Here is a 27,232-nt window from a genome sequence, read left to right as displayed (position 1 = left end):
AACTTCTTATTAGTCATTTAAGAGGCTCAGAACAGTATGATGACAATACTGTAGGGTCTCCAATTACCCTTTGGCCATAAATGTGTGTGTTCTGTTCTCTGTGTTCTGTTATCCTGCGTGGATAGAGACTAGCTGAATCCCTGCCAAAGAAGTCCTACAAGGGTATCAAAAGATTCATAATTTTATAATAATTTCTTAAACAAACATAAGCCGGGGTAGCGTAGTTGGTATAGCGACTGGCTACGGGCTGAACGACTTAGGAATCGGAGTTCGAGTCCCGGTATTGTCAATAATTTTCACTTCCCTACGTCGTTCAAATCGGCTTTTGTGCTCACCCATCCTCCATCCAATGGAAAAACGGGGGCTGTCCCCCGGGGATAAATTGGCGGGGGCGTGACGCTAACCACTAGCCTTCAATTAGTCCCGAGGTCAAGAAAATATGGATCTATACATCCACTCCTCCATGCGTCTTCATGGTGTAGTGTTTAATTAGTTAAGCAGAGGGATAACTTTACCTTCCGAAGCACAACTGTACGTCGGACCTAAGCACTCAAATAACAATTAACTCCATGGAACAGATTTCTATGAGGAATTGGTCGAATACACGGTCAAGTTCCGCGCAGAAGCCCTTCTTTGTATCATCGCTTTAGTACTTTCTGGGGCGGGGTGGGGGGGAACATGAACATTCAGTAAAATATCACAGCAACGACTTCTTAAGAAAATATATGGCACTGTACAATTAGCAAACTCTGTCCTCCATTATGAACCATTTAGATGAAGTTTAGTATTTCCATACAGAAACCTGCAATCGGCAGCTGATTCAATATGATGATCACTCCATCTGCCCTCATGCATTCCACTGAATCTAACTTACACTTTCCTAATTTTGTTACTACTAGTTTCAAGTAGAACTCTGTGATTGCAAGAAACCCACTCAGCATGGAAAACGATCATGATGGTGATGATAAAAAAAATAATTAATGCCAAATATTAACATTAAACAGTAGCATTGCAATAGTAGAACACTGTAGTTAAACATCGTTGACATCAAAGCCCTCAACTGGACACGATTCTGAGCAAGTTCCAACGCCTTCCCATCCTCAAAATCTATTTTCTTCCTTCCTTCCTTTTGTCATCTTCCCATCTCATTCTAGATTTTCCAAGAGTTCCCTCCCTCCAAATTCTGTAAACAAAACCCGTCTACCATTTCCTGTCTACATGTTCAGTCCAGCACAGCTACTTTCATTTCAATATCGTAACAATTCTAGGAGTCCTGTAGCTACAAATCACAGAGTTCCTCTTTGTTACAGTAGCAATGACAATGGCAGTAATGCTGTCAGCAACTGGTGTTGTGCCGCAGGCTCTACACGAGTGTCTGAAGCCCCTATATCTGAAAGAAGATATTTGCAACAATATCCAACGGGCAAGAATGCTTGGAAGGTGTCGCGTGTGCATTTTTTTTTCAGTCTTCAAGAATAACCGTTGGAGATATTTTCACGTGTGGGAGGTTTGCGCGTCTATTAATAACGGGTTCTGGATTTTATGGTTGGATTTATTGGCACTTCTTTATAATTACAGTTAATTATAACAGCTAACACGTTGAACTCCTGAACGACGTCTGCCTAATGAACCTACATGAAGAATCTCTGACTAAACTCGGACTGATCTCTCACTCTGAATTTCCACTACTCTCGAATGCACGAATGAACTGCCTTTCATAACTGCCAGGCGGTCGGGACAGAAGTCGCCATGTCGTACAATTCCTCTGTTATTTTGTGTTCTCACGGGAATACCTTCGTTAATATTCATTGCCGAGGATACAAGTATTTACTTAGCCGTTAACTAGCAAGAATGACTTCAGCTTCTGCTATTATCCCGGCTTTTAGGCAGCGTTTACCTAGCCGTTGCCTAGCAAATGGTCATATCCCGTCACAGTATTTGTAATTAATTCGGTAAAATATGTCATTGAAATTAAACAACCCACTCTAATATCTGAAGGAAAATAAAGCGATAATAATATTCATTAATATTTTGTACGACACTCTGAAGTCTGAAGGAATATCGGACGGGCATAACAGTTCCTTTAATCTCGAAAAGGATCAAGACTCAGCCCTCGAAATGGCAGAAGAAGAAGGAGGAGATGATGATGATGGCGCAGGAGGAGGAAGGGAAGAAGAAGAAGTAACTAACATTGCATTAGCAGAACCAGGTCTATGGTGCATGGCCGCTACACATAGTCTGCCAACATACACTCATTTCTTCACTACATCACGCGCCAACCTGATGCTATAACAATTCTAATTGCAAACAGTCGACCTCCGTAAGCCTTCCTGAGCGACAGGTCAGAGAACAGGCCGCGCCCCGTGAAGACGTTGCGTCACAACCTTTAATGAGGATGCCGTTAATCATCAACATGTCTGTTCCTTAAGGGGATGAGGTTGCAATTTATCTCTGAATTCGCAGTCATAGTTTCGATAAAGGCTTCTTTACAGGGAGTTACAGTCGGGTACACTCTAGCAGATATCCCACTGTCCTCAAGGCGTCTTATTAACAAGCAGGTCTGAACAGAACTCACACAATTCTATTACATTGATTTCTAGTTGTACAAATTTGTTGCTAGATTATTGCTTTTTTTCTACATCCGTGAAGAAATATTTGCGTAAGTACAGGTTTTGCCTATGTTAAATTTGTTGTTGTCATGTTTGTAGCTAATTAATGGCTCATAAACAATATTTCATACATGATTTACAGACATGTTACGATCTATCTCCATGCAAGAATTCACATGTACAGCTTAAACTGTTCCTTAGTTACGCCGTTCAAATCGAAACTGAAAGAAAATTATCACATATGTTGTTGGGTGGGTTACACAAGAGTTTGCAATGACAAATTTACACTTCCTGAAGTTCTCTTACTAGACAACATATTTGTACCCTAAATCAAGTGGCGCTAGTGTCGTTGTCACATCACAAGTTCGCGCGTTCGCCATACTGTTATTATTGATTGCAGGAAATCACAAACTTATGAAGCTGAGAAGGGAGCCTCCAATGGTATAATATTCTTACTGCGTTTCATGAAAACTGGTCAAATGATTTATGAGCTAAAATGGAGGATTACGAAGACAAAATTGTGAATTCACAAGTTAATTCTTATCTTATGGAAGGAAAGTAGGTTAAAAGAGAGCTCGATCATATGCAAATAATGCATTACTTATGTTATGCAAAAGTAGCGTACTGGAATGAACTGTCGTTTTATATCGTGGTGTGAACACAAACGAGGAACTAAGACAGATAACATAGAGATTCATGGACCATAGGATATTTAACAACGCTGTATCGACTCCAGCGATTATTTATCGTCGAGTTGTATGAGAGGATTGTAGAATTCCGAGAGTTTGAAAAGATCTGGAAGCTGTCGTGGCCTATTTTACGGTGCTGTTCCAGCAATCGCCTGGAGCATCTGAGGAGAACCATGATTAATCTCAGATTATTCGGTATCCCGGTCGAGATTCTAAACGGCCGCCTCTCGAATATCGCCTGAACCAAATGTATCGATTAGTAACATAAACTTCATACTGTTAGACCTGCATGAAATCCTTTCGCCCTGTTTTCGCTATTCCTGGATTTCGTCTTGTTGCTATGCGACAGATAACACCTGCTTTGGAGTGCTGAATGTCACCTGCGTTTATGTCCCTCACTGTTCGTATCGTGGAAAGCATTTAATGCATCAAGCGATCTCTCTGCAATGACACGGCCGTAAGTAACAAAACACTGGACAAAGAAAATTCATAAGCCTATCGAAACGAATATACATTTTCATGGTTTCAGTGCAGTTTACTTTATGAACAAACCTGGAAAGGAATGTATATTGTCACTGGTGTTTTTTAAATATATTTTAATAATGCGTGCTTCAATCTATATCTTACTTAAATTATTATAGTTAATATACTGTTGACAAGTAAAAAAAAATTAGCGCCGAGCGATATCTCAGTCACTACATCGCTTTTGGTATAATAAAAGTCGTATTATTTCTTGTGTTATCAAAGAGGTTACGGTCTTAACAACATTCCTTTACTTTACATGTCGAGAAAACAGGCCAATGTGACATGGAATCACCTTGCTCAGAGTATGGATCAAGACATGCGTCTTGTAAATTCGAAAACTAACGTCCGAATTCCATAAAATGCGACTAATTTCTTGTCCAGTTATGCGAGTGTTAGTTTCTGAAAATGATCCCAGCTCTATGAAGAAAATTGATTAGATCAATTTAAGTAAAATTATTAGCAGTTACCGTGATCTTGAGGGAAGAGCTGGTTCTCGACGTAAACGTGTGCAGTGAATTAATTATCCTGTAGCTTCTGCGTAGGCAGTTCATTCGGAAAACTGAAGTAGGAGATGTAAGATTTGAGGCTTTCACGGCGGTGACTATGAAGAAAGCAGTCTTCTGGGATTTGGCGCCGTGTATATGTGGGGTTAACACCACATATACACGGCGCCAAATCCCAGAAGACTGCTTTCTTGAAGTCGGAGAATTTCAAGATTCGTGATTTCAGATCTGAGATATCATTCTGTTAAAAAGTGGCTCTTCTCACATTGGAATGAATTGAATGTAGCATGCATGGGAAGATTAGAACTGCATATATAGTGTAGCCGAAAAACTTAAGGGAATAAAATATTTTGAATTCGGAATATTACATAGGCTTGTAGTATTAAAACGGATCTTAAAGGAATGTAGCATGTAGAGCCGTTGCTATGCAACGATCGTGAACTGGGTGGTTACACAGACTCACTTCTGAGCAACGAGCAGGTAAACACGTTCCCGCTGCAAATTGTTACGCACGCAACGAGGGAAATAGATGTTGCCTACATGGGCCGTACCAAAGTGTTGAAACAAATCGAACTGGGGCAACTAGTTCAGTTGAGCTTTGCAAGGGAGGCTGAAGAGAGACGGCGCTAAATTGAATCGATAATTAGCAAAAATTCTGCATGGAAGCATGTGAAGATCGATCTTGAGAGTGTGGAGCTGAAGAATCTCCACCATTCGAAGCCGTTGCCAGGGAACGGCTTGTGAACACACAGTAGATTGGAAAAGGCTTAGCCGGTGCTCTGGTGATCTGTGAATTGTGGAGATCAGAGACGTCGCTGTAGTTACTTGTACTTCCGAGTCGTGTGTATAAGTGGTCAATAAATCCATTCAACAGTCCAAACCCCTATACGTGACAACAATAAAGTGCGAGAGTATGGACTGAATTCAAACGACTCATAATAGAGTCCAATGTTTGGAATTTCTGAACAAGGTAATTGCCATTTGGGTATTATTAACTTCTCAGGAAGACTCTGCTCCGTAGAGTTATAAAAAGTGAGAAATATATCCTATATTTTACAGTGTCATGTGCGTGTGTGTGTTTGTGTGTGTGTGTGTGTGTGTGTGTGTGCTATTTGCAGCGGGGGGATATTTTTGTGCCGGTCTAGAATATCGAAGTTAACGGCTTTGGGGATTCGTTGCACTCATCACGCGACACCGTCTATCCGCTAAATTTGGCACTAACTTCGCCGACAAGCGGCGGTCGCTCGGTCGGTATAGTTCGCTTGCGGACTCAAACTACGGAGTTTTTTTTATATGAATAAAGGAAATTGATAGTATATACATTTTGTGGTGGAGATATTATCCTAGATTTTGTAGGTGCTTGTAAAGACTTAATCATTTGAAACCTGAAATTTATCTAAATAATATGGAAACGGATTTGATCAACGCGTTGCCAGGCAACAGTTCTGTCAACAAGGTCCAACTCGCAACAATAGAGGAGGTCGTTTTTCTCGTGTCCGCGGTGACGTCACGCAGCGGTGGGTGGTGGTCACGTGACATTTGTTTCCTGTGATGGGTATCTGTTTCTCGGCTACATACGTGACAGAATTCGTTCGGTTCAGGGACGAGTCAGTTCTCTGTAGGAGATAGCCACGGGAGGTTCTTAGCTGAAGAAGAATACAAGAAGTCAGCCTGTGAAGATTTAACTTGTGATTTTAAGACTTTTTGTGTGCTGTAGCACAGTGATATCGGGAAGTGTGTGATTTAGTGAGACTTCTATACTTCCTGCGTTATAAATCCGTGAGGATTAGTGCAGATAGACTGAGAAGATTAGTGTGAAGTGATCGTATATAGTGTAAAGCAGCAATAGTATAATAAATATTTGTAGTTACAACCTGTAAGTTGTTAAGAAATCCAATTACCAATCCGAACCCCGTCTTTAGTCACCCACATACGTGATAATATTTAAATTTTAGTTGCTAGCTCACAGAAGACAAACGGTATCTCCATTACAAAAACAATCCTTAATATTATTGTTTAAGTATCGCCTTATATTCTTCGTAATACATGAAACCCATAAGCATGCTCAAAAGCATAAATTTTTAAATAATAAAACAGGCGACACATGTAGGTACCATCGTGATGTGGAAAATTAATGGATTTAAGGAAGCTATTGAGACAGGAATTTCGAAATTGTAGATCGATTTTAGCTCCTGCTTTCAGAAGTGGATATTTTGGGTCAAGAACAGTGAACAAAGATTTTAGTAAACGTGCTTAAAACACGCAGAAGCATTGTCACTATGCTTTATAGATGTGTTTAATCGTGTGGAATGTAAGTTCTCTGCAAGGACTCACACTGTCATTATGGCTTGGTCTGGTTACACATTAATTTTCAGGCCATAGTAAGCCTTCGTAATCTCTGTGAGAGAACTTTCAAGCAGGTTGCTAACTATGGTTGTTTCAGAGTTATTTTCTATCTAATACATGTTTGACGGTACGTCATACCTTCAGTGGGAATATTTAAGGAAGATATGCCCTGCATTCAACAAGTCCTCCACTAAATTCTGTCCAAAACATCTTCGAAGTTGCGCTAACATCAGCATGAGCATTATTTACGGATATGTATGTATTATTAATTTCTTGAAGGTTGGCATTAAAGTGTGCTACCTATGCATGGCGATTCCTAGGGGCGCCACATGGGACACTTACGTGTAGATGAAGAACAGGAGTTTTCATCCAAAAGTTTACCTGCTCAAAAGGTGCTTATACAGGCAGCAGGGCAATTGCGCCAACCACCTTGGCCAAGCGGCCTAAGGCTTGAACTGTCTTCACTCGCTCGAAAGATGGGATCGTGGGATCGAATCCCACTCAAGGCACGGACATTTGTCTGTGTTTATTCTGTTTTTATGTTGTTTTGTGTGTAGGTAGCGACATTACAACTGGCTGATCCGCCGTCCAAGGAGCCTTATCGACTGTGTATAGGATTGAGAGACTGGAAAAGCGACTAAGGTCCAACGAACCGACTAGAGATAGATAAGTAGGAATATATGTAGATAGATAGATAGATAGAGAGAGAGAGAGAGATAGATTAGATAGATAGATAGATAGATAGATAGATAGATAGGTAGGTAGAGATATAGGTAGGTAGGTAGGGAGAAAGACAGATAGAGATAGATAGATAGATAGATAGATAGATAGATAGATAGATAGATAGATAGATAGATAGATAGGCAGGTAGACAAATAGACGACTTTCGTAATGAGGAATTTATAATTTGTATTCTTCGCCAAATATAATTAGAATGATCAGGCCAAGGAGGATGGGACAAAGAATTTAGCACACGAGGGCGGGAAGAAGAATGCATGTATGGTTTCGAAGGGAATGCCGTAATGAAAGAAATAACTCGAAACATCTATACATAGATGGGAGGATAATATTAAAATGGATCATAGAGAAATAGGATAGAGTGGTATGGACTGGATTCATGTGGGTTAGGAGAGACACCAGTGGAGTGCTCTTGTGAACACGGTAATAAACCTTCAGGTTCCATAAAATAATGGAAAATTCTTGACTAGGTTAGCAACCGGCGGCTTCTGAAGAGAGGCTCAGCCCCATGGAGTTAGATATTTCGTTTGTTAGTTAGCTTGTTTATTTGTTTGTTTGTGTTCCAATTTTTGTTGCCATGGTATGCTGAAAACAGAAGCTAGCAACTGTCCACTGAAAATATGAGGACCGCGCGGCCACAGGGATCGACCTAAAGTCGAGATGGATTCTTAAAACACGAGCAGGTCACGAAGTTTTGTCTTTAAAATCAATGTCACCATCGCCCGCTGCAGAACATACACTGTCGTCAGACAATCTACACGAATATAATAGTTTTGGCGTTTTTAAATTAATTTATATTTTATTTTACTCGTACTTTGTTTTGAAACGATCACAGTAAAGAGTTACTTAAAACTTCTATGCCTCATTATGGCGTAGTCCTGAGCTTTTAGAATGTTGTTTATAACTGTAAAATGATATCTGAACTTTCCGGCCAAGGATTTTGATGCTAATTACTATTCCGGTAACAAATGCCGTAACTTCAACATTGTTAATACCAAGATCTGCCATTATACAAGATCCTGAATATAAAATATAACTTTATTTCTATCATAGTACAGTCAATCACAACATAAGTTCTTGAAATCAGATTAAACTCATCAATGTCCGACATTTACAATATCATCCTTAGGCTTATATACATACGTAGCAATACCAGAGAAACTGACAGGTTATTTTTCAAGAACGTACACAAAAATTTAGAGTCAGAATCAGTGTTACTTTACGACTGCAAGTTTACAGCAAAATAAGTTCGTCTTGAGGATAAAGGTCAGTGTTTTTTTTTTTTTTTGCAATTGAGCCCGTACGGTCCTACCCCTCTTGCAGCATCATCTCCTGCGAGAGGATGTCTTTGTCTGTTATAAATAGGCTTGGCTTTTGTCAGTCCAGTCCAGTACAGTAAATGGCTGCTGGCCCTCGCCAGCACAGTCATTCTTCGTTTCGGTACCCGTCTGGAACCATGACCATATTTTCGTTCCTTCCAGATTTCTACGTGTTTCAAAATGGGGCATCCCCTTCGAGGAGAAAAGGAGTCTTACGATTACTGGTCACTTCCCCTCTTCTGGGGAGTGACTATGCTGTCCCTAACTCTCACTCACTCACTCACAGAGCCAGAGTCAGAATTACTGCACAACTGGCTGTTTACCGCCAATCAGTTCCTCTTGGCGACAAGCTCCTTGAGACTTACGACCAGTATTCTTTTAACTGAACACTAACGGTTATAGACCTTATGTAACATCCTCTCTGACCAGAGGGTGGGTAAATTGTATACAATTGCTGCTGGCCCTAGTCAGTGCAGTCATTCTCAGGTCAGAATCCCGCAGGAATCATGATCACATTTTACTGTTTCAGATTCGAGACTCCCCCGACCTGAAGGGCCAGGTCCCCGTATTTATATCCCCCGGGGCAGGGTGGCTCAGTTATACCCTCGCCTCCTACGACTCGCAGGGCTACGGTGGAGGTATATGAACCCGCTTCCACCCTCGCTCACTCCTCATTATATAACCCCGGCGCAGACAACATAGAAAACACCGCTTCCAAGAATTCTTCTATTGTTGAGTGACATGTCAAGAAGGCTGGTGCCTAATGACCGCCTGGGTGTTGCTGACGCGAGAATGTGTTTTAGTTGAAATGAAAACGTGCTTACCGGCTGTTGACTAGCAATGAGCGACTTCTCTTGACCCACTATTCCGACTTTCAATCGTCATATCACATTAGGTACGATTATGAGAAACATCCTGAGTCAGTTTCTTTTGCATTACTAAGTATGTACCCCTGAAGATGGCATTGTGAATGTCGAAACATATGGGGAAAGTGATGGATACAATCTAATTTTAAAAACTTGTGTTGTAATTAGCTGTACTGTGATAATGAACAGCGTTGTGCAGGTCACAAAGCAGAAAGCAGCGAAATGCATTAACATAGGTATCTCTACGGTAAGTTGACCCTGTTCTAAACACCATGCCATAAAGGCGCATGGGGTAGCAATGTTGATGCTTCACGCTCCAGCCGCTCCTGCAGGAAGATCCCCGACAACTATTGGAAATGAGTCTTGATGGCCCCCCACAAATGGTTTGACCTGGTGACGAAGAGGAAAACATTTTTCGGCAGTCGAAGACTGGTTATTCAGCACACCTTGTGATAGACACCCCTCCAACTGAAGTCTGTGTCTTCCATTTGGAATTTGAGGACAACTAAACCGTAGAAATGAAGAGAGGACTGGTTCATCACAAAAGTTGATGAGTCAGATAAGACCGATCTGTGTGAGTGTTACAACTCGCTGAGTTAGAAAAATAGGCTAACCCTCCGGGGTGCACGTGCTAAGACAGTGTCTCCAAATAGATGTTATTATTTTTAAAATGTAGCCTCTAAAACGCCTGTCAAATGCTTTGCATTAAAAGGTTTAAATCAAGTTTTCTTTTTTCGAATTGGAATGCAGTTCCTTTCACATGGTTTTTCTCACTATGAAGGAAACTTTAAGAGAGATCGTGTAACTCCACTAGAGCTTATGTCAACTTTAAAATGTAAATTTATTGAGGTGTTGAAAGAGAAGAGATCTGTACTGCCATCTGCGGACAGAAGGGGAACTAGTAATCATGACTATGAATATCTATTAAAAGTACTTCCAATTTTTACGCAGGTCTTCGTTAGATGTCATTTATTGAAATACCTACTGTGTGACACGCCATTTTCCTACATTACATGACGATATTTCAAGGGTGAACGAGCAGTTTCGCTCTTTGTAATAGGTCGTTTAGAGAATATGGACTTGAATGTACTCACGTATACCATAATCAGGCTTAAGAAACTTTTAGAAAATGTTTACCAAAATATGTTGAAAAATAAACTGCTGGACCTACATAATGTTACTTTATTCGCAGCCCTTTTTTTTCAAATAGTGATATATATATACGGACTGTTTTTCTGGACATCACCCTTAGTCCAATTTATTACTAAAACGATATATCGGAAACAGGAATCATTCTCCGTCCTCAGGTAGAAGCCCTACTCAGTTTGAACCAGCCCATAGAGAGAGCCACTGTTTCCGGATACATGCACTTATGACGGACTGGGCATGTTACTAGGATGGAGAATACTAGAAATGCATGAAGCATTTTGGTATAGAAATCCCTTCGAAGACCGAAAGAGAAGAGAGGGAATAGAGAGAATACAGAGAATAAGGGGTGGATAGAAATGCCTCAGGCTCGGGTACAAAGGCAGGAATTGGTAATAGCAATGTTAAACTTAGGGCACTGCGGTGTTATTTACTTGCCTGATTACGTCATTGGTTGATTTCTTAGTTACTTATTTAGTCCACAATTTATGGCATTAACACGGATCAGTTCAGAGAACAAACTGATAAACAGTCCAGCAAAACACTCCATAATTTCCTTCAAACCTTTCTCTACTCACATTTCACGTTCATTCCCATAGAATAAGAACAAAGATAAACTTTTAGTTTGGTCAGTAATATTCAAAATCTTAAAACCAAACTTTGTTCCTCATTCAAGAACCTGGTAAATACGGGATCAGGTGAGAATCACTGATGAAGGCAGATACTACGCTGGCAGGTAAGGCCTGCTGCAGGCCTACGTCAGGGTAAGTTATGAATGAGAAATGAACGTCAATGCATCGGTCCTTTTTAGCAGGGTCACACCCGAACTACCCTTAAGAAGCCTGTGTCATGTTGCAAGTTTATTCCAATAAATCACACGTGGAGAGTCGCAGGATCGAATCCGGTCCTCATCCTGCTAAGTCGGATGCTAATAGTCTAAGTTATAACAAGTTCTTTGTTAAGCACGTATAACTTACTACAAAGTCCAAACTTAGTTTAGAATTTTCTCTTTACAGGACGATTAATTTCATTGCTGTACCGGTATGTGAAATAGTTATGTATTATTCTTACAATTATTAAACTAAAAGATGTCGCTAGTTGAATAATAATAGTAATTTACGAAGGCTGAAACAGGCCTGCGAGCCTCTGGTTTCTGATTCCTAACTTAGAAGAGTGATTGCACTGTTTAGCTCAGATAATTCATTGTACTGTTGAATTAAAGCAATGGGTTGCGCTGTTCAACTTAGGCAATTTATTACTACGGTTAACTTAGATTACAATGGTAAACTCTGAGATTGTCACTTTATTATACATTTCAAGTTTCAGTCTTAATTGCTTCCAAACTCCTGTGCATATCTGTTATTTCCCTTTCCGGTTCTGTGGAAGCCTGGTGCATTTGGTTTGCAATTAATGTATTTAGAAGTGTGGGTCTGTTGCTTCTAATTAACTAGTAATTACATTTTCATTCTAAAAGTAACTACACATTACATACCACTTACACTAAGCATAGGCCTTAAAATAACACTTAGTTTAGACAAGAAGTTACTTACTTCCGGTCATATGCTTACAGTTTTGTAATTGACATTTGTATTGACTTGGGGGGGGGGAAACTTCGGTTCTCCCAAATATTAATGGATCCGTTGTGGATCCCTGTTCTCGTTGTGTCCAAACCAAAATTCCTGCCCATAATACTGAAGCCAATAGAAGCCTGCATGAGGCCATCGTGACAACTATCGGCTATAACCATGCATAGTCAAGATGTTTATTCCATGTTAGGCAAAAGTGGGCACTGAAAAATCAAATGGTACGAGTACTCCTTCTTCTGCCCCCATTTTCTGCTTCAGGTGCTTTCAGAGAAGTCCGTACAAGAAATTCAATAAATCATAACTTACAGAATTTTAACAAGCAATTACTCGCATAAGATATTTCAGTAAATTCAACTAACACATCTTATAAAAACATAATTCTTACAAGAAGTTCCAGTAACTCGAACTTACGAAAGTTTGCAAACCGTAATTAATACTGAAAATATTAATAAATTCGGCTTAGGAAATTTTACAACAGTAACTCGTACAAAAAATTCAGAAAAATCAAGTTGGAAAGTAAAACTAACTTTCACTCCTATGAGGCCGAAAATATGGATCCATATTGACTATAAATATAGAACTTGACACAAAATTGGCACCTGATGATGACCCATTAGGGATGTAAACATATTGTGTCATAGATACACGTCCTCAATGTAAATAGGTCATTTGTATACTTTCATAGATCGCTGTGTTGACTGAAAATACGAAATAAAGAAATTTTATCTATGAGACCGTTTAGGAATTAAAATGTCTTAACCAAATTGTTCAATGAACTAGAGTCATTTCTGAGAAGCCAACAGTCGCTCAGCTGATCAAGATATTTCAGAAAACTCATCCTGACAAATGAGCACAATTTTCATTTCCATAAGGTATTTTAGGAATGAGAGTTACTTAATTAAGTTAATCATCGTACATCGGTAGACAAACTGACTTCATTTTTCACCCTTACACATTTTAGAGAAAAAACAAGCTGCAACTGAAGAAGCGCAGAAGAACGACGCTGACGAGGTCATGGATCCCACGAGACTGCACTCCTCCATGGTGATCCTCTTCCTAGCAATCCAGTTTTCTGTCTGTGCTGGTACCTGCCACATGAGCCCTTGCGAAGCCCTTCAAGAGATGAAAAACGAAATCTCCAAGTACTCTAGTGCAAATGCAGAGCCAACCCATGGTGAATCATTGGAGATCAGACTAGCCCAATTGGAACGGCGCATGAGGTCCATAGAACAGCCAAGTATGTGGAAACATATCACAAGTTCTTGTTACTGCACTCATATGTTGGAATATCTCAATCGCAGCCAGGAATGTAGTAACATCTTCAGCGATTTCTTGTACTTTATTGCTTACATTGAAATAGGTCTAGAACAGCCAGGTTTTAGCAACATTTGTTACGATTTCTTGTTATTCTTTCATACACTGAAATACGAGTAATTATTGAACAACCAGGAGTTAAACAATATCTGTTACGATTTCTTGCTCTGTAGTAAAGGCTGAGTCGACCACAAGGCCATAGTGCGGCTAGAAGAATTAGTTAAATTGAAAAAATCAAATGACCTCATCGGGTATCGAAACTGAGACCTTCCGGCTTGTAGCATAGTGCCTCAACCAACTATGCTACCGCGTGCCCCATTTCCTTTTAGTGCATACAGCAAATTAACTCTGGATCACAGTAATACTTGCAACGACCTCTCGTCCTTTCGCGCTTGTATTGAAGTAACTCTGGAATAGCCAGATATGTAGTAATACTAATGACCATTTTTTATTCTTTCGTGCCTACACTGAAATGACTCTAGAACACCCAGGTATGTAACTACGTCTTTGATGATTTCTTCTTATTCCGTGCATAACACAAGGTAATTTCGATTGTACAACACAACGTCCAGCGCTGCGAACGAATACGTATGCTCGCAAATGCCCCAGTCTTGAGTCAGTTCTGCAGAGTTCATACCGCCACATGCTACCTGTATGTTCATAAGCACCATTCTGAGTCCTCCCTTCTTTTCTCTCTGAACAACTGCAATACGTCTTGCTTGGTTCAGGAAGTACCGGGTAGAACCTCGGCTGAAGCACAGCTGTGTCAGTACTAATATGGTGTTTTGGCCGCGCCATAGCTCAAGCGGTTAGTCGCTGGCTTCCCACCACGGCGGCCCGGGTTGGATCCCGGGTCTAGTCAAGTGGGATTTGTGGTGGAAAAAGTGGCGCTGGGGCAGGTTTTCTCAGAGTGCTTCGGTTTCACCTGCCAATCTTCATTCCACCAATTGCTCCATAATCACACTCACCTATCATCTGGGGCTGGTACAATAGTCCAGAAGTGGCTGCAATCCAAGGGACTTAGTCCCACACCACTAGCAAAAAAAATGGCGTCTTTCTTCGGACCAAATATGTTAATTAGGTTCCTCCACGCCACCCTCGTCACTTCGATCTACATACATCGGATTTTTCCAGTGGAAGGTAGCCTATTTTCCAAGAAAATTTCATTAAAAATTAATCCATTTTAGAATATTTCTGCTGATTATACTACTGTATTCCGGACAAATTGTGTTTTATAAGTTAATTTTAATTGTTCGTATTAATATCTGGTATTTCTTGAAATTGGGTTTTTAAAAGAAAAAGAAAAAGCCGGAATACTGGCTGGACAACCGGGTAAGCGGGGTTCGACTCTCGGCAGAAGATAGAAGCTTTCATTTTCTCGACAGCGACCAGAACAGCTCTGGCCTCCTACGTCCTATCAAGTACATACGGGGGGGGGATTTCCCGGGGGTTACGTGAGCGGGGTTTGAAACTGACCATTCAACTCAACCTGCTGTCACGATTAAGAACGCACGGAGCTACAAATCCTCTTCCCCACATCTCTTCACAGAATGATGTTTAATTACGCACAAGGATAACTTTACCTTTTCCTTACACACCATTTATGTCTAGACGTCCCAAGTGGTCTCTTCCCTTCTGTTCTTCCCACCAAAATTTTGTGTGCACTTCTCATTATTTTCATGCATAACACATGCCTCTCCCATCTTATCCTTACCTGATCATCCTGCTAGTATACCTTGTTCATTGTGCAGGCTTATCAGATATCGATGGAACTTCTTAGTACGTGGTCTCCACACACACTGCGGGAGCATGCGGTAAACTGGTCATTCACTCGGTAATCGCCTGATCACTGTGTCAGTCTGTGTTACATCGCCAAGTGTTACGAAGTTTCTTTGTATAGTGTTCTGTTCTGTGTCTTCATGGCTTTTTGTGAGATACAATTTAGAACAAAGAGTTTTCATTTATTATTATTATGTGAAAAAATGAATTTCATCCAAATCGTGTAGAAGAAAATTTTCCGAAAGAAGATGTTCATATGGAGATTTTTTTTCTTTGACACTACAGCCCCAGTTGGCCTAGGCCTACCTCCATGAACTTTCTCCGTTCACTTCGGTTTTTCTAGATCTAACATATACGGTAGGACTCCTTGGGCGAGTGATCAGCTCGTCGCAAGGCCTCTACCTGTACACAAACACAGAAAAACGCATACAAACATCCATGCCCTGAGTGGGATTCGAACCCATGATCCCGGCTTCCGAGCGAGCGAAAACAGTGCATGCCTTAGACCGCGTTCATCTGGAGATACAATTCCCAAATAAGTGAAGAAAGTTCGTACCCACGTTTTTTTAATTGATAAAAAGCCGTTAAAAGGAAATCGTGTTTTAACTGAGACATCGGTCATCGATTAGAAAATTCTCGAAAATCTTTGCGGCGATTAGCACAACAAAATGGTGTTTCGGTAAGCAGTGCGTGGACAGCAGCTCAACTGTTGCATGTTCGTCCGCATAAAATTATCGTTGCTCCTGAAATTAAACCTGAGGATTATACAAAAAAGGAGTGAGGTTTTGTAAGTGGTTTATCAGTCATGTGCATGAGGAACTTACTGATCCTACACTGATATTTTTGACAGATGAGGCTTATTTTAATCTCTCACAAAACAATAGGTAACGGAGTAGTGAAAATCCTCATGCACTAATTCAACTTCCTCTTTACGACCAAAAGATCGGCATATGGCTTGCGATTAGCGCAAACCGTATCATTGGACTGACATTTTATGAAGGAGCTCATGATGCTCAACAATACATTATGAAATACTCGATGCATTTTTCGTTAATTTGGCACCTGCAGAGGAAACATTCGGTTATTTTATGCAGGACGGGACGACTCCACGCACAGCTAAGGAAACTATCTGAGCACTACGTGGTGTCTGGGGAACTACGTGAGGAGGAGAGGATTATTAGCAAGGGTTTATGGCCCCATAGATCCCTACTTCTAAACCCCTGTGATTTGTATTTATGGGGAAAATATAAAAGTGTTGTATATGCCAACAACCCCAATGACCTGAAGGCTCTAAAACAGAATATTCTTGAAGCAATTTATAACATTCAGCAACTTGAATTGCAACAAGTTTCCCGAAAACTGTTTAAAAAACTCAGACATATCTCACAGCAGAGGGCAGACATTTTGAACATCTTCTATGGTGGTGAGTAAAATATTAATTACTATATCTGGTTAATAACTAACGAAAGAATAAACAATGTGTGCTAGCAGTTCCGGCCCCTCAGTGGAATTTATCTCGGCAAGTGGAGCAGCGCTATCTCAGGAATTTGCCTACGCTGAAATCAATGTCCAATCATCCTGCGCTCTGGGCCCCGGTGTATGACGGGAAGCGCAACTTATGGACCTCCTCCTCGTGTGGTTCTCACTTCCTGTTCTTCGAAACTCTTTAATCAATGGCAATAGTTAAGTATGATTTAATAAATAATAAATAATTTACTGGTAAGCTGAAGAAAGTTGTGGAATACAAAAATATAGCCACAAATTAATAAATAACTGGTGCTAAAACATTACATTTTTGTGTGTTTATGTATTCGTTTGACTTCGATTTCAATTATACTTAGTCTTGCTGATAGTACGCGTTGCCAGTTTACTTCTTTTGCTTACAACATCTCGGCACAGACCACATAGGAAACACAGCTTTCTATTGTTGCGTCACAACTGTTGCCTAGCGATGGGAACGTGTTTACCAAGCCTTTGACCAGAAACGGTCGCTGTTTACAGAGTCAGACACAGCAACTGTCTATACTGCACAATATTATCAGAGATCTTAAAGGTAGGGTCAGGTTAGAATCTACTTGTGTGTTCTTTAAACACGGTAATGAATATTAGTGAAAATTATTTACTATCTGAGCTACTATCTTCTTCAAAAACATGGTTCATCTCCATGCAGTTAGAAAGATCGCCCAAAATGGAATATAAATAAATTTAGAATTTGCCAAAACGTTATTAACTTAATTCAATATAATGGAAATTTCAATTGACGATCCATTTTCTCCAAATATACTAGAAATTATCGGGTGAATAAGTACCTCAGTAGCGGCACGTCTGTAGCTGTCCGCATATGGAGGAATGCCTGTTCTCCTTATACGAATTTGTTTGCTGCCAAAGTCTTCTGAGACACGTGTAGCTTTATTTGTTTATTTATTTGAAATGTATTCACATGCGAGTCGGTAACAGAGCACGCAGCGTTGAAAGATTGGACCACAGCAAATAATTTATTCCAGGGAAGTTGGGTTCTTTCCTAATTTTAAGATATTATCCCGGCAGCCAAGATTCGAACCGAGAGCCTCATGAATACAAGCGTTGTCACTTTAGTCGACTTGCTTGATGAGTAGCTTAATAAAAATGTATAAACATTACGTTCATTTCTCATCGATTTGCAAATAATTGCATACAAAAACTATCTTAACAACAACTGTCTCGAATAATTAAAATTCTGACTTTAATATGGAGTAGTTGACAAGAAATAAATCAATTTTAAAAAATGCTCCAGGTGAGGCTCGAACTCACAACCCCGGCATTGCTCAAGTACTGTCATATAAGTACCGTGCGCTAACCAATTGCGCCACTGGAGCTCTTGAAGTCACCATTCTTATGTCTTTGGACGTTCGTTTTTGATGTGAAATGCATTCCCGCCAAAGAAGCTGTAATGCAACCGTGCTCATTGTCTGAACAATAAATACAGTGGGACACGGTTCCTGGCAGACAAAGAAGCACGGGTAACAAACAGCAATGGATATCGCTAGCTATTTGACGTGTATGCGTTTTTCCTGCTTATTTTTGAACATAAACTCCATATAAAAAAGTCTTTCTTAAGACACTGATATGTGTTCTGTTGGTCAAGAAATATTAGATCTGTTATGAATCGGACGGTGAACTGCGACGTTCATAACAGACGGCCACTGAACCGAATCCTGAGCCATTTCAGCCCGTTTTACACCTCAGACTTCACTTCTTAAGCCAATAGCCCACGTATCCAGGTTAAGTCTTCCTAATAAGAGAGCTGCATTTCCCATCAGCCCTATGCGTGCTAGCCGACCCCCATCTCATCCTGTTTGATTTGATATTTACGAAATGCTAATAGTCACACGGTTCATGGAGGTAGGCCTAGGCCCACTGAGGCTGTAGTGCCAAGGAAACAAGAAATAGTCACACGGCTACTCAAGAAATTCCCTGCTCTTTAGGGAACTTAATAGTTCATTACTGTGTTCACAAGAGCCAGCCAATGGGCCCTATCCTAAGCCACATTAATCCAGTTCGCGTACCCCCAAATCTTCTTTAAAATCCACTTAATATTAGGCTCCCAACATTTTAAGAGGCATCTTGACCCGTTACACTGCTTGATACATGAACGCAGTTAAGACAATCAAGTGTAACGAGATTAATAACAGAATCTTCGCCTATAGCAGAATAATCTTTCAGGCACCCTTCGCCCAAACACCGCTAATCTGTTCTTTCCTTAACGAGACCCAAGAATGAATGTCGTTAAACTTTTAAAATGTACATCTCCAACAATTAAACAGAAAGTTAAATTTTGTGCTGTTCAGGTCTCGAATGCTTTAAACTGAGCTTCCTTTCTTATTATACTAATATAATGCACGCGGAGCCAGTCAGGGGCCCCACGGTCTAAGGCATAAACTGTCTTCGCTCGCTCGAACACTGGGATTGTGGGTTAGAATCCCACTCAAGGAACGTATTTCTATATGTGTTTATCTTGTGTCGGTAGTGGCCTTGCGCCGGGCGCATCGCCCGTCCAAGGAGTCCTACCGATTGTCTACGATTAAGAAACTGAAGTGAAACGAAACGTTTAACGGATGTCCTGTGTTCCAAGTGGGAGCAACAGGAATAGATGGATGGAATGCTCGTTGAAGATTCAACAGGAAGTCCCGTTTCTCCCGAATTCCTTCCCCGTCCTTTTCGTTTGTCCTCCTTCCCCTTTCTTCCTCAATGTCCTTTACATGGGTAATAAAAATAGGGAACAGGCTTGTAAAATTGCCATCTCGTCAGTAAACAACTACAGGAATACACGGCGTCACATCTCAATCGATCATTTAATTGTCAGACATAATACGGCCGACATACATAGCCCTCATTTCGTAAGCAGTACGAATAAGTGCAAGAGTCTCCTATCGCTTTCGTTACTCCGGCACAGCACAGCGGCAGTTTTGGTTTGAATACAAATATTGTTCGATTGATTGCTTGCGGCTTTTATGGTAGATTCAACTTTATTGCTTATTCGCAACTGTCAAAACATCAAACAATTCAAATCAATACATTAACTGAATATGAAGCCAATGTAGCCCGCATACTGACAGCGGCATTTCCTCCTCATCAGATGTAACGGTTATGCTACTACAACGCATCTCTGGAATAGCGTTCATGAAAACCTTATACACAATCTCTAGCCAACACAGTTTACGTTCTTCTTGCTTTCTGAGGGAGAAAGTAAATTTGTATTGATTCCTTATTAGTTCATTAGCCTGTTTCAGCTTCTGAACAGGAGGGCCGTTTGTGAAGAATGTGGCTTAATCCTTGGGAGTCATTTCGAGAACGGATAAACCTTGGGTTGGGGTGAGATTGAGCCCACTTTGTACGTCACCCACCAGCCCCGGATGATAGATGATAATGAGTGTGGAACAATAGGTGGAATGAGAATTGGCAGGGGAAAAGATAGTACTTGGAGAAAACCTACCCAAATGCCACTTTGTACACCACAAAACCCATATGACCTGATCCGGACTAGAACTCTAGCCGTCGCAATGGAAAGCCGGCGACTAACCGCCTGAAGTATGGCACGGTCTCCCTGAAGCAGGATCCTTCTTGAGAAGCTGACCCTCATACAACTCGTCGAGAAATTTCCCGAGTTTTATGAAACTCAAAGGTTCAATCCCTTGTTCACAAGAGCCATCAAAAGTTCCTATCCTGAGACAAATAAATTAAGTACACACCATGACACAGGGCAGAGATGTTTTGGAGAAACAAATCCCCTTCCTCGTAATGGCTGAAGAGGAAGCAAAGCGACAAAGGCCGTCCGCCGACTTGCCACCACCGCTGCCCGGGTTCGATCTCAGGTAAAGTCATATGGGATTTGTGGTGAACAAAGTGGCACTGGGGCAAGTTTTCTCCAAGTACTTCCGTTGTACAATTGTTGCAATGTTGTTATATTCCAGGGGACATATCACCGGCCTCCAAGCAGTTTACTATATGTAGACAAGTCTTGAATATACCACTACATGTCCGCTGGAATATAACAACAACATGGCAACAACTGACTTAATGATATGCAATATCACATGAAGGATTTTTAACAATATTTTATTCCATAACTTTCGTTTTATAATAATTTATAATTCATTGTATTTTTATACCTTGTATTTTACAATGTAACAGTTATCAAGTATAGAGCTTCACTGTCGCAATGAAATTGCAGTCCAATAGTCTGTGAATATAGTAATCATGTGTTCTGCCTGATGATGGCTTTGAAAGCCGAAACGTGTAGCTAAGGTAATGTTGACCTTGACCGTTATGTTGTGTTAAGACGGACTGCAACAAAGAATCGAACTCCCTGTTTAATATTCCACACTCCTGGGTTAGGGGGAAACACTGCCTACTTGTACTAAATCCGATTTCCGCCACAATGTCTCTCAACAGGCCGACCGTAACCTTTGTAATATTGGACGCCATGATTTCTAAAACACTTCAGCTTCTTTATATTGCATCGTATTAATAGGAAAAAAGACATCTTTGCGAAAATCAATTAAACTAAATCAATAGAGGCTTCAGCTTTAATCGGAGAGGTCTACTGAGACGACGGAGATATTCCATTTAAGAAATCTTTTTTTTTTTCAGTAAAGAAAAGAAAACATCTGCGATAATTCCCATAAAGATTAAATGTCTGGCTTCAATAAGCTGTGAGCAATCATGAGTACAAAGCATAATATCATAGCAGCTATAGTGTACAACAAAGACAATTACTGCTGATGATTCTAGGATTAATAATAGAATTTGTGCAGTAACTGGTCCCATCGCGGTAAAAAAAAAATATTATCTTTTTCCAAGAATTGTATTTTTACAATTATATCATCCTTGTGTTACGTTAATCAGTAATGGAATTTCTTATTTTCTACACCACAAAACCCATTCAGTCGACCCTTAAATACCACCAGTGGGACTCGTTCACCAATTGAGAAACATGGGTCTGTAGCGTGATATCCTTATAACTACCGGAGTGGTGTAGCACGAGCTACAGTGTTCACAATGACTTGACACAGATACATTACTTGTACAGAGTCTTTCGTGATTTGTAAACTAAATCTGTCCAGTTTTGGGTAACTTCTATGAGCACAAACCTTGAGCTCGTCGTTCACAGATTTAAAACAATGAAACGCATGCTTCAGTATTATTTTCCATCTATCTATCTGCCTATCTGTCTATTCCTGCCTTTGTTTATATATAGATTACGTGTTTTTAACATAATTTTCCTCTTAAACTTAGAAGTGGACAGAAATAAATATTGTCACCTGTAGGGGTGACTATAGACTTGAATGGTTGAATTTATTGACTCCTTACTCACACAGCTCGGGTCTACTGGAAATACAGCACTAACGCTGATCTATATACTTTACAGTTTGCCGTTACACACACAATAGATTTCTCAGTCTTCAATAGTCGTATCCTGGCAAAGGATTTATAACAGTCTCACTGTCACTTTAAATTACACACGAAGTTTTCTTTTCATAGCCTAATTCCTTTCTTGCCATTATTCTGCAACTGCCAATTCCTAAGACTCGACTCAATTCAATTTCTGTTCCCAAGTTCATATCCTGGCAGGCTGGCGTCTCGGAACCCCACTACACTATTTCTTTATAACAACTTTGCAAGGACCATGCAGAAAACACAGCCTCTATAACGATAGTAAGGCGTGGTTACAGCGCCGTTGCGTAGCAACGGAAGTTATTCGATTGTTGTTTGCGTATTCGTTGCAGCAGGAATTTGTTTACCGAGTCGTTGTCTAGCAATGAATGTCTATTCTGTCTTCACTATTCCGGCTTTACGGTGTCATGTCACAATACCATCTCTGGTTACATCCAACCTTATTAGGAAAATTATGCTATGATTCTGTCAGTTGCTTCAACTGATGAATCATGTTGTTTTCAGAGAGACGTGAATATAGACAACCAGTCGGATTTTTCTGTACACAATAAATTTTTATTAACTTTGTGCGCTGAGAGGTGAGTGAAGATGCTTGTAATAATCGCAAGGAAAATGTTACAGCGTACTTTAGCAGGTCTCATAGTCTGGCCTGAAAACTTGTATTCATTCCGAGAATGAATGGTGCTACACCACTGCGGGTGCTTCTTTTCATTCCATGTTGCCATTAGCGATGAACACATAATTTTATACATGTATACAATGATATGACAGATATGATGAACAGAAACGGACTGGGGGCGACACTCCCGTTGTATTTCATGTTACTTTTCCCAGGGCTTTAGTCGATCCATGACGGTTCAGGGCGACACGCAGGTGATTTTTTGTTAGTAGTGGAGCTCCTCCTTGGCATTTGTTTTAAAGACAGTTACATCAAACATAGATTGCATAGGCGATTGGCAAGGGGAGAGCAAGTTCTCCCTTTCTATGGTTTAAGATATGGAATATACACCTCTAGAATCTTAGAAATATTATATGACTCTAATAATTTTATTAATGATTTTATACAAATTCAGAGATAGGGAATTATTTACTCTAGTAATAACCTTACTTATTTAATTTGTTAGAATGAAATGAAATAAAAGTGAAGTCAGAACAAATAAAAACTTACATGACAGCGGCAGCTGAACTGTGGCGATAAAAGTTCATCTTATCTTGATGTACTTATAACAACCGAAAGAGCAGATTGAATTCAATTAATGCTTGCCACTATTCAGTTCGAAATCTTTTGCCTCCTCGTCTGCTGTCTAGAAACATATAAATTGGTATATACAAAATTATAATGATGCCTGTGGTTTTGTATGAGTGTGAAATTTGGTCTCTGACATTAAGGGAGGAACACAGACTGAGGGTGTTTGAGAACAGAGTGTTGAGCAGAATATTTGGACCGAAGAGGACAAAATGACAGGAAGTTCTAGAAAATCGCATGATGAGGAGCTCCATAACTTGTACTCTTCACCAAGTATAGTTATAATGATCAATTCAAGGAGGAAGAGATGAGCAGGACATGTAGAACGCATGTAGGTGAAGAGAAATGTATATAGGATTTTGGTGGAAAAACCAGAATAAAAAAGAATACTAGAAAGACCTAGACATACGTGTATATGGGATGATAATATTAAAATGGATCTCAGAGAAATAGAATGGGGTAGTATGGAATGGATAAATCTGGATTAAGACTGGGACCAATGGAGGGATCTTGAGGGACCAATGGAGGGATCTTGAGAACACAGTAATGAACCTTCGGGTTCCGTAAAATGTTGGGAAATTCTTGAGTAGCTGAACAAGTGGTGGCTTCTCAAGGACAGCTCAGCTTCATGGAGTTAGTTAGTTCATAAATCCTACTACATTTGCCATGAAATACACTAAAAATATGAATCAGCTCTAAAGAAAATTGTATCTTCTCCTCACAGGGTCACTGAGAAACGGTGTGCTGCTTGTAATAGATGTACTGTATCCCTTATTCTTCCAGTGTTGCTTGCAAGTTTACAGACCATTCAGCATTAACGTGTTACACTGCTTAATGAAGGGCTGCTTATTACAGCGTGGTCTGTTATGGATATGGAAGACCGATGGTTCCGGTGCTCTGAAGGCACTTGTCATTGTCGCCCAGAGACAATGACCCTAAGCTGTTGGCGTCAAGAGTTAGGAGAACTTCCTACTGACCAAGTGGTACCAAAGGATGTCAGAGTCATGTGAGCACATATGCAGATTAGACATTCAGACTTTTCTCCATCAGTACCTTGGGTGTCCCAACATTTTATCTCAAGGTGTACATTTGTCCTTTTTTGAACAATTAACTTCCCCTAAAAAAACTCCCTGCCTTCTAAGCAAGCATGTTGTGAACAAATTTACAAAAGCTAGAAAATCATTTACAGATTCTATTGCACTGTTATGGTATCTTATTTCATTACAGAGACCTGGGGATCAATTTCTTAACCACTCTCCACAGGGACACATTTCAGGGTCTGACACTTCTCTCTGAACTGTAAGTAAAAGCAGTCTGTCATAAAAATACATGGCTAAACCACCAGTACACACAGCAGAATAGTTCTCATTTCTGGTATAATTTTTTAAGTTTTGATATAGAGCATTATTTAATAATGTCCATAATGTTTAATTTTATCATGAAATAACAAGTAATGTATGCTATAAGAAGTAAGTTTCCAGTTAGTAAAAATCTGTCACTGACATGCTATGATGAATGTGAATATTAAAAATGTTTTCCCTTTAATACCAAATACCTCTCTGATATTAGGGAATCAAAGTTTCATATTACATCAATAAAGTCAAGTTACTGGGCAGACACCTTCATTCAGTTGCACAAACACAGGTTATCACAAGTTGTTTTAAAGTCTGTTTTAATAATACCCTTATGTCTAGGTCTTGCAAGTCCCTCTGCAATCTTTCTCCTTAAAATGTCACACAACTTTATTCTTTCTCCATTATACTGTATTAATTTAAATATAAGAAACGCTTGTACACATATTTTCCTGTTGAAAAATTGAGGTGCATCTTAAATTCAAGGAATGTACACCTTTCTATGTTTTTTAACCCACATTGAATGACTGGATGTGTCTTAAATTTGAGGGGGTCATATATTCAGAGTAATACCGTATGTTACAACCCTTGTACTGTTCTATAGCGAGTTTTTGACCAACCACTAAATGGACTGACATTTTAATAATACCAGAAAACTTATCATATTATCAAGTAGTTTGAAGAGGCTTAGATATAGGGTACCTTTTCATTATCCAGAAAAATTAGAGGCTTTCAAATCCATCATATGCCCTCCCAACTATCAACTGCTTACCTGTTCTACACAAATCAATAATGATGTGTAAAGTAAGGATTAATGGTATCCTTTATTTAATTGTTTTGTCCAACTGTTCCAGGACTCTATGCCAGGATGCATTACATTCCTATGTTGCAATGACCATAATACACTGACAACATAAATTCTAAAATATTATGCTATTATCCATATACTATATGTAAATATATCCCTCTGCCCTCAAGGGAGAAACTGAATCTTAAGAAACAGGGGAGGCATGAACTTGGCTTAACAAATTAACTGTAGTGTTAGCAGCATTAAATCTTTGGGGTTTGCTACCAAGAGACAGTTAATTACACCCCACAGAAATGGTGTATTCCATAATTTTAAACATAAATTTCGTTAACCATATTGTAATACATATCTTAAACTTCTTATTTACATTTACCTGTTTCAGAGATCTGTTTGACAACCAGATTGATTACCTGCCTGAACCAATTTTTAATTCTCTGGACACTCTTCAGCATTTGTGAGTGGCCATATACTGTTCACAAGTTCCTAATCCATCTGCATGGATGAGTATTTTAGTCATTTCACTCAGCTGACCAGCTATTTACCTCACATATTAATAAAATGAATATTTAATCTTGAACAGGCCCAACCCAATTCTTATTCTTAGTCTTTGGAATAGTAAGTCTTGAGCAATATTTTCATAAGCATACATATTGGAATATGTAAATATTCCATATTATATTTGCAGGCATATTTACTGTAATGCCAAATTAATCATCTCAGGCATTATTTTTTATCACTCATTATGGCAGTGTATGTTATCTAAACAATGAAGTGTAAAATAAGCTCAGACTGAGTTTTAGGATTGATTCTTTCAAGGGAAATAAATTGTGAAAATGTACAGCAGGTTCAAAATTGGCTCTTCTGATGGACAGTTATCCTTCCATATTCACAACTTCGATTTTCCTGGTGAAGTTCCAAAAATAAATAACCATTTACTTTCTTTGAAAACTCAGTGACCAGTTTTGTAAGCTTTATGAAGCTTCTCAGCATCTATCCCACGTGCATTAATTGCTTATTACTTGATAAATGTGTATACACATACACATGTGTGTGTGTGTGTGTGTATACGTATATATAGTGCACTTCTTTCTGAAAACATATTCTATATTCTGGCTCTTAGTCTTTAATAAGAAGGTTGAAACATACAGTGCATTTCACAATGTGCTGTTTTCAGCCATTAACAAGTTTGCTGTATGCCACAATTGTTTGCTGATACACATATGAGCTGAAAACAAAAACTATGTGTGAATGCACCTTTGTATATTGCATGAGCATTTCAAGGAAAATAGACATCATAACTTTAGTTCAGAATTTCTTGTTATCATAGACGAAACATTTTAACATGGAGAATGTTATATTGTACAAAGTAATCACCATGCTATGCTTACATATACTGACAAAAAATAACACATTATCAATAACAGTAAATTTTTCATTAACTTCAAAAATGCAAAAAAATACATAAAAATAAAA

The 27,232-nt window shown here is 39.5% G+C and overlaps 1 protein-coding gene and 1 non-coding gene across 2 annotated transcripts in view; one reads left to right on the top strand and one right to left on the bottom strand.

Moving 5' to 3' along the window:
- Nucleotides 1-2,565: 2,565 nt before the first annotated feature.
- LOC111874321 (leucine-rich repeat-containing protein 15) overlaps nucleotides 2,566-27,232 on the top strand; it is a 40,443-nt gene continuing 15,776 nt past the window's right edge. The window contains exons 1-5 of the mRNA XM_023869714.2: nucleotides 2,566-2,659; nucleotides 13,289-13,564; nucleotides 24,455-24,605; nucleotides 24,827-24,898; nucleotides 26,142-26,213. Of these exons, the coding sequence (XP_023725482.1) occupies nucleotides 13,342-13,564; nucleotides 24,455-24,605; nucleotides 24,827-24,898; nucleotides 26,142-26,213 (518 nt within the window). The 5' untranslated portion in view covers nucleotides 2,566-2,659; nucleotides 13,289-13,341. The remainder of the gene's footprint in view (nucleotides 2,660-13,288; nucleotides 13,565-24,454; nucleotides 24,606-24,826; nucleotides 24,899-26,141; nucleotides 26,214-27,232) is intronic.
- Nucleotides 18,186-18,275, bottom strand: Trnai-uau. Its single transcript is given in 2 exon segments — nucleotides 18,186-18,221; nucleotides 18,238-18,275. It is a non-coding gene; the product is annotated as a tRNA-Ile (tRNA).

This window comes from Cryptotermes secundus, unplaced genomic scaffold (genome assembly GCF_002891405.2).
Source record: "Cryptotermes secundus unplaced genomic scaffold, Csec_1.0 scaffold2323, whole genome shotgun sequence".
Lineage (NCBI taxonomy): Eukaryota > Metazoa > Arthropoda > Insecta > Blattodea > Kalotermitidae > Cryptotermes > Cryptotermes secundus.
The sequence above is the reverse complement of the archived record's forward strand: the minus strand, read 5'-3'. Positions and strand labels throughout refer to the sequence as shown.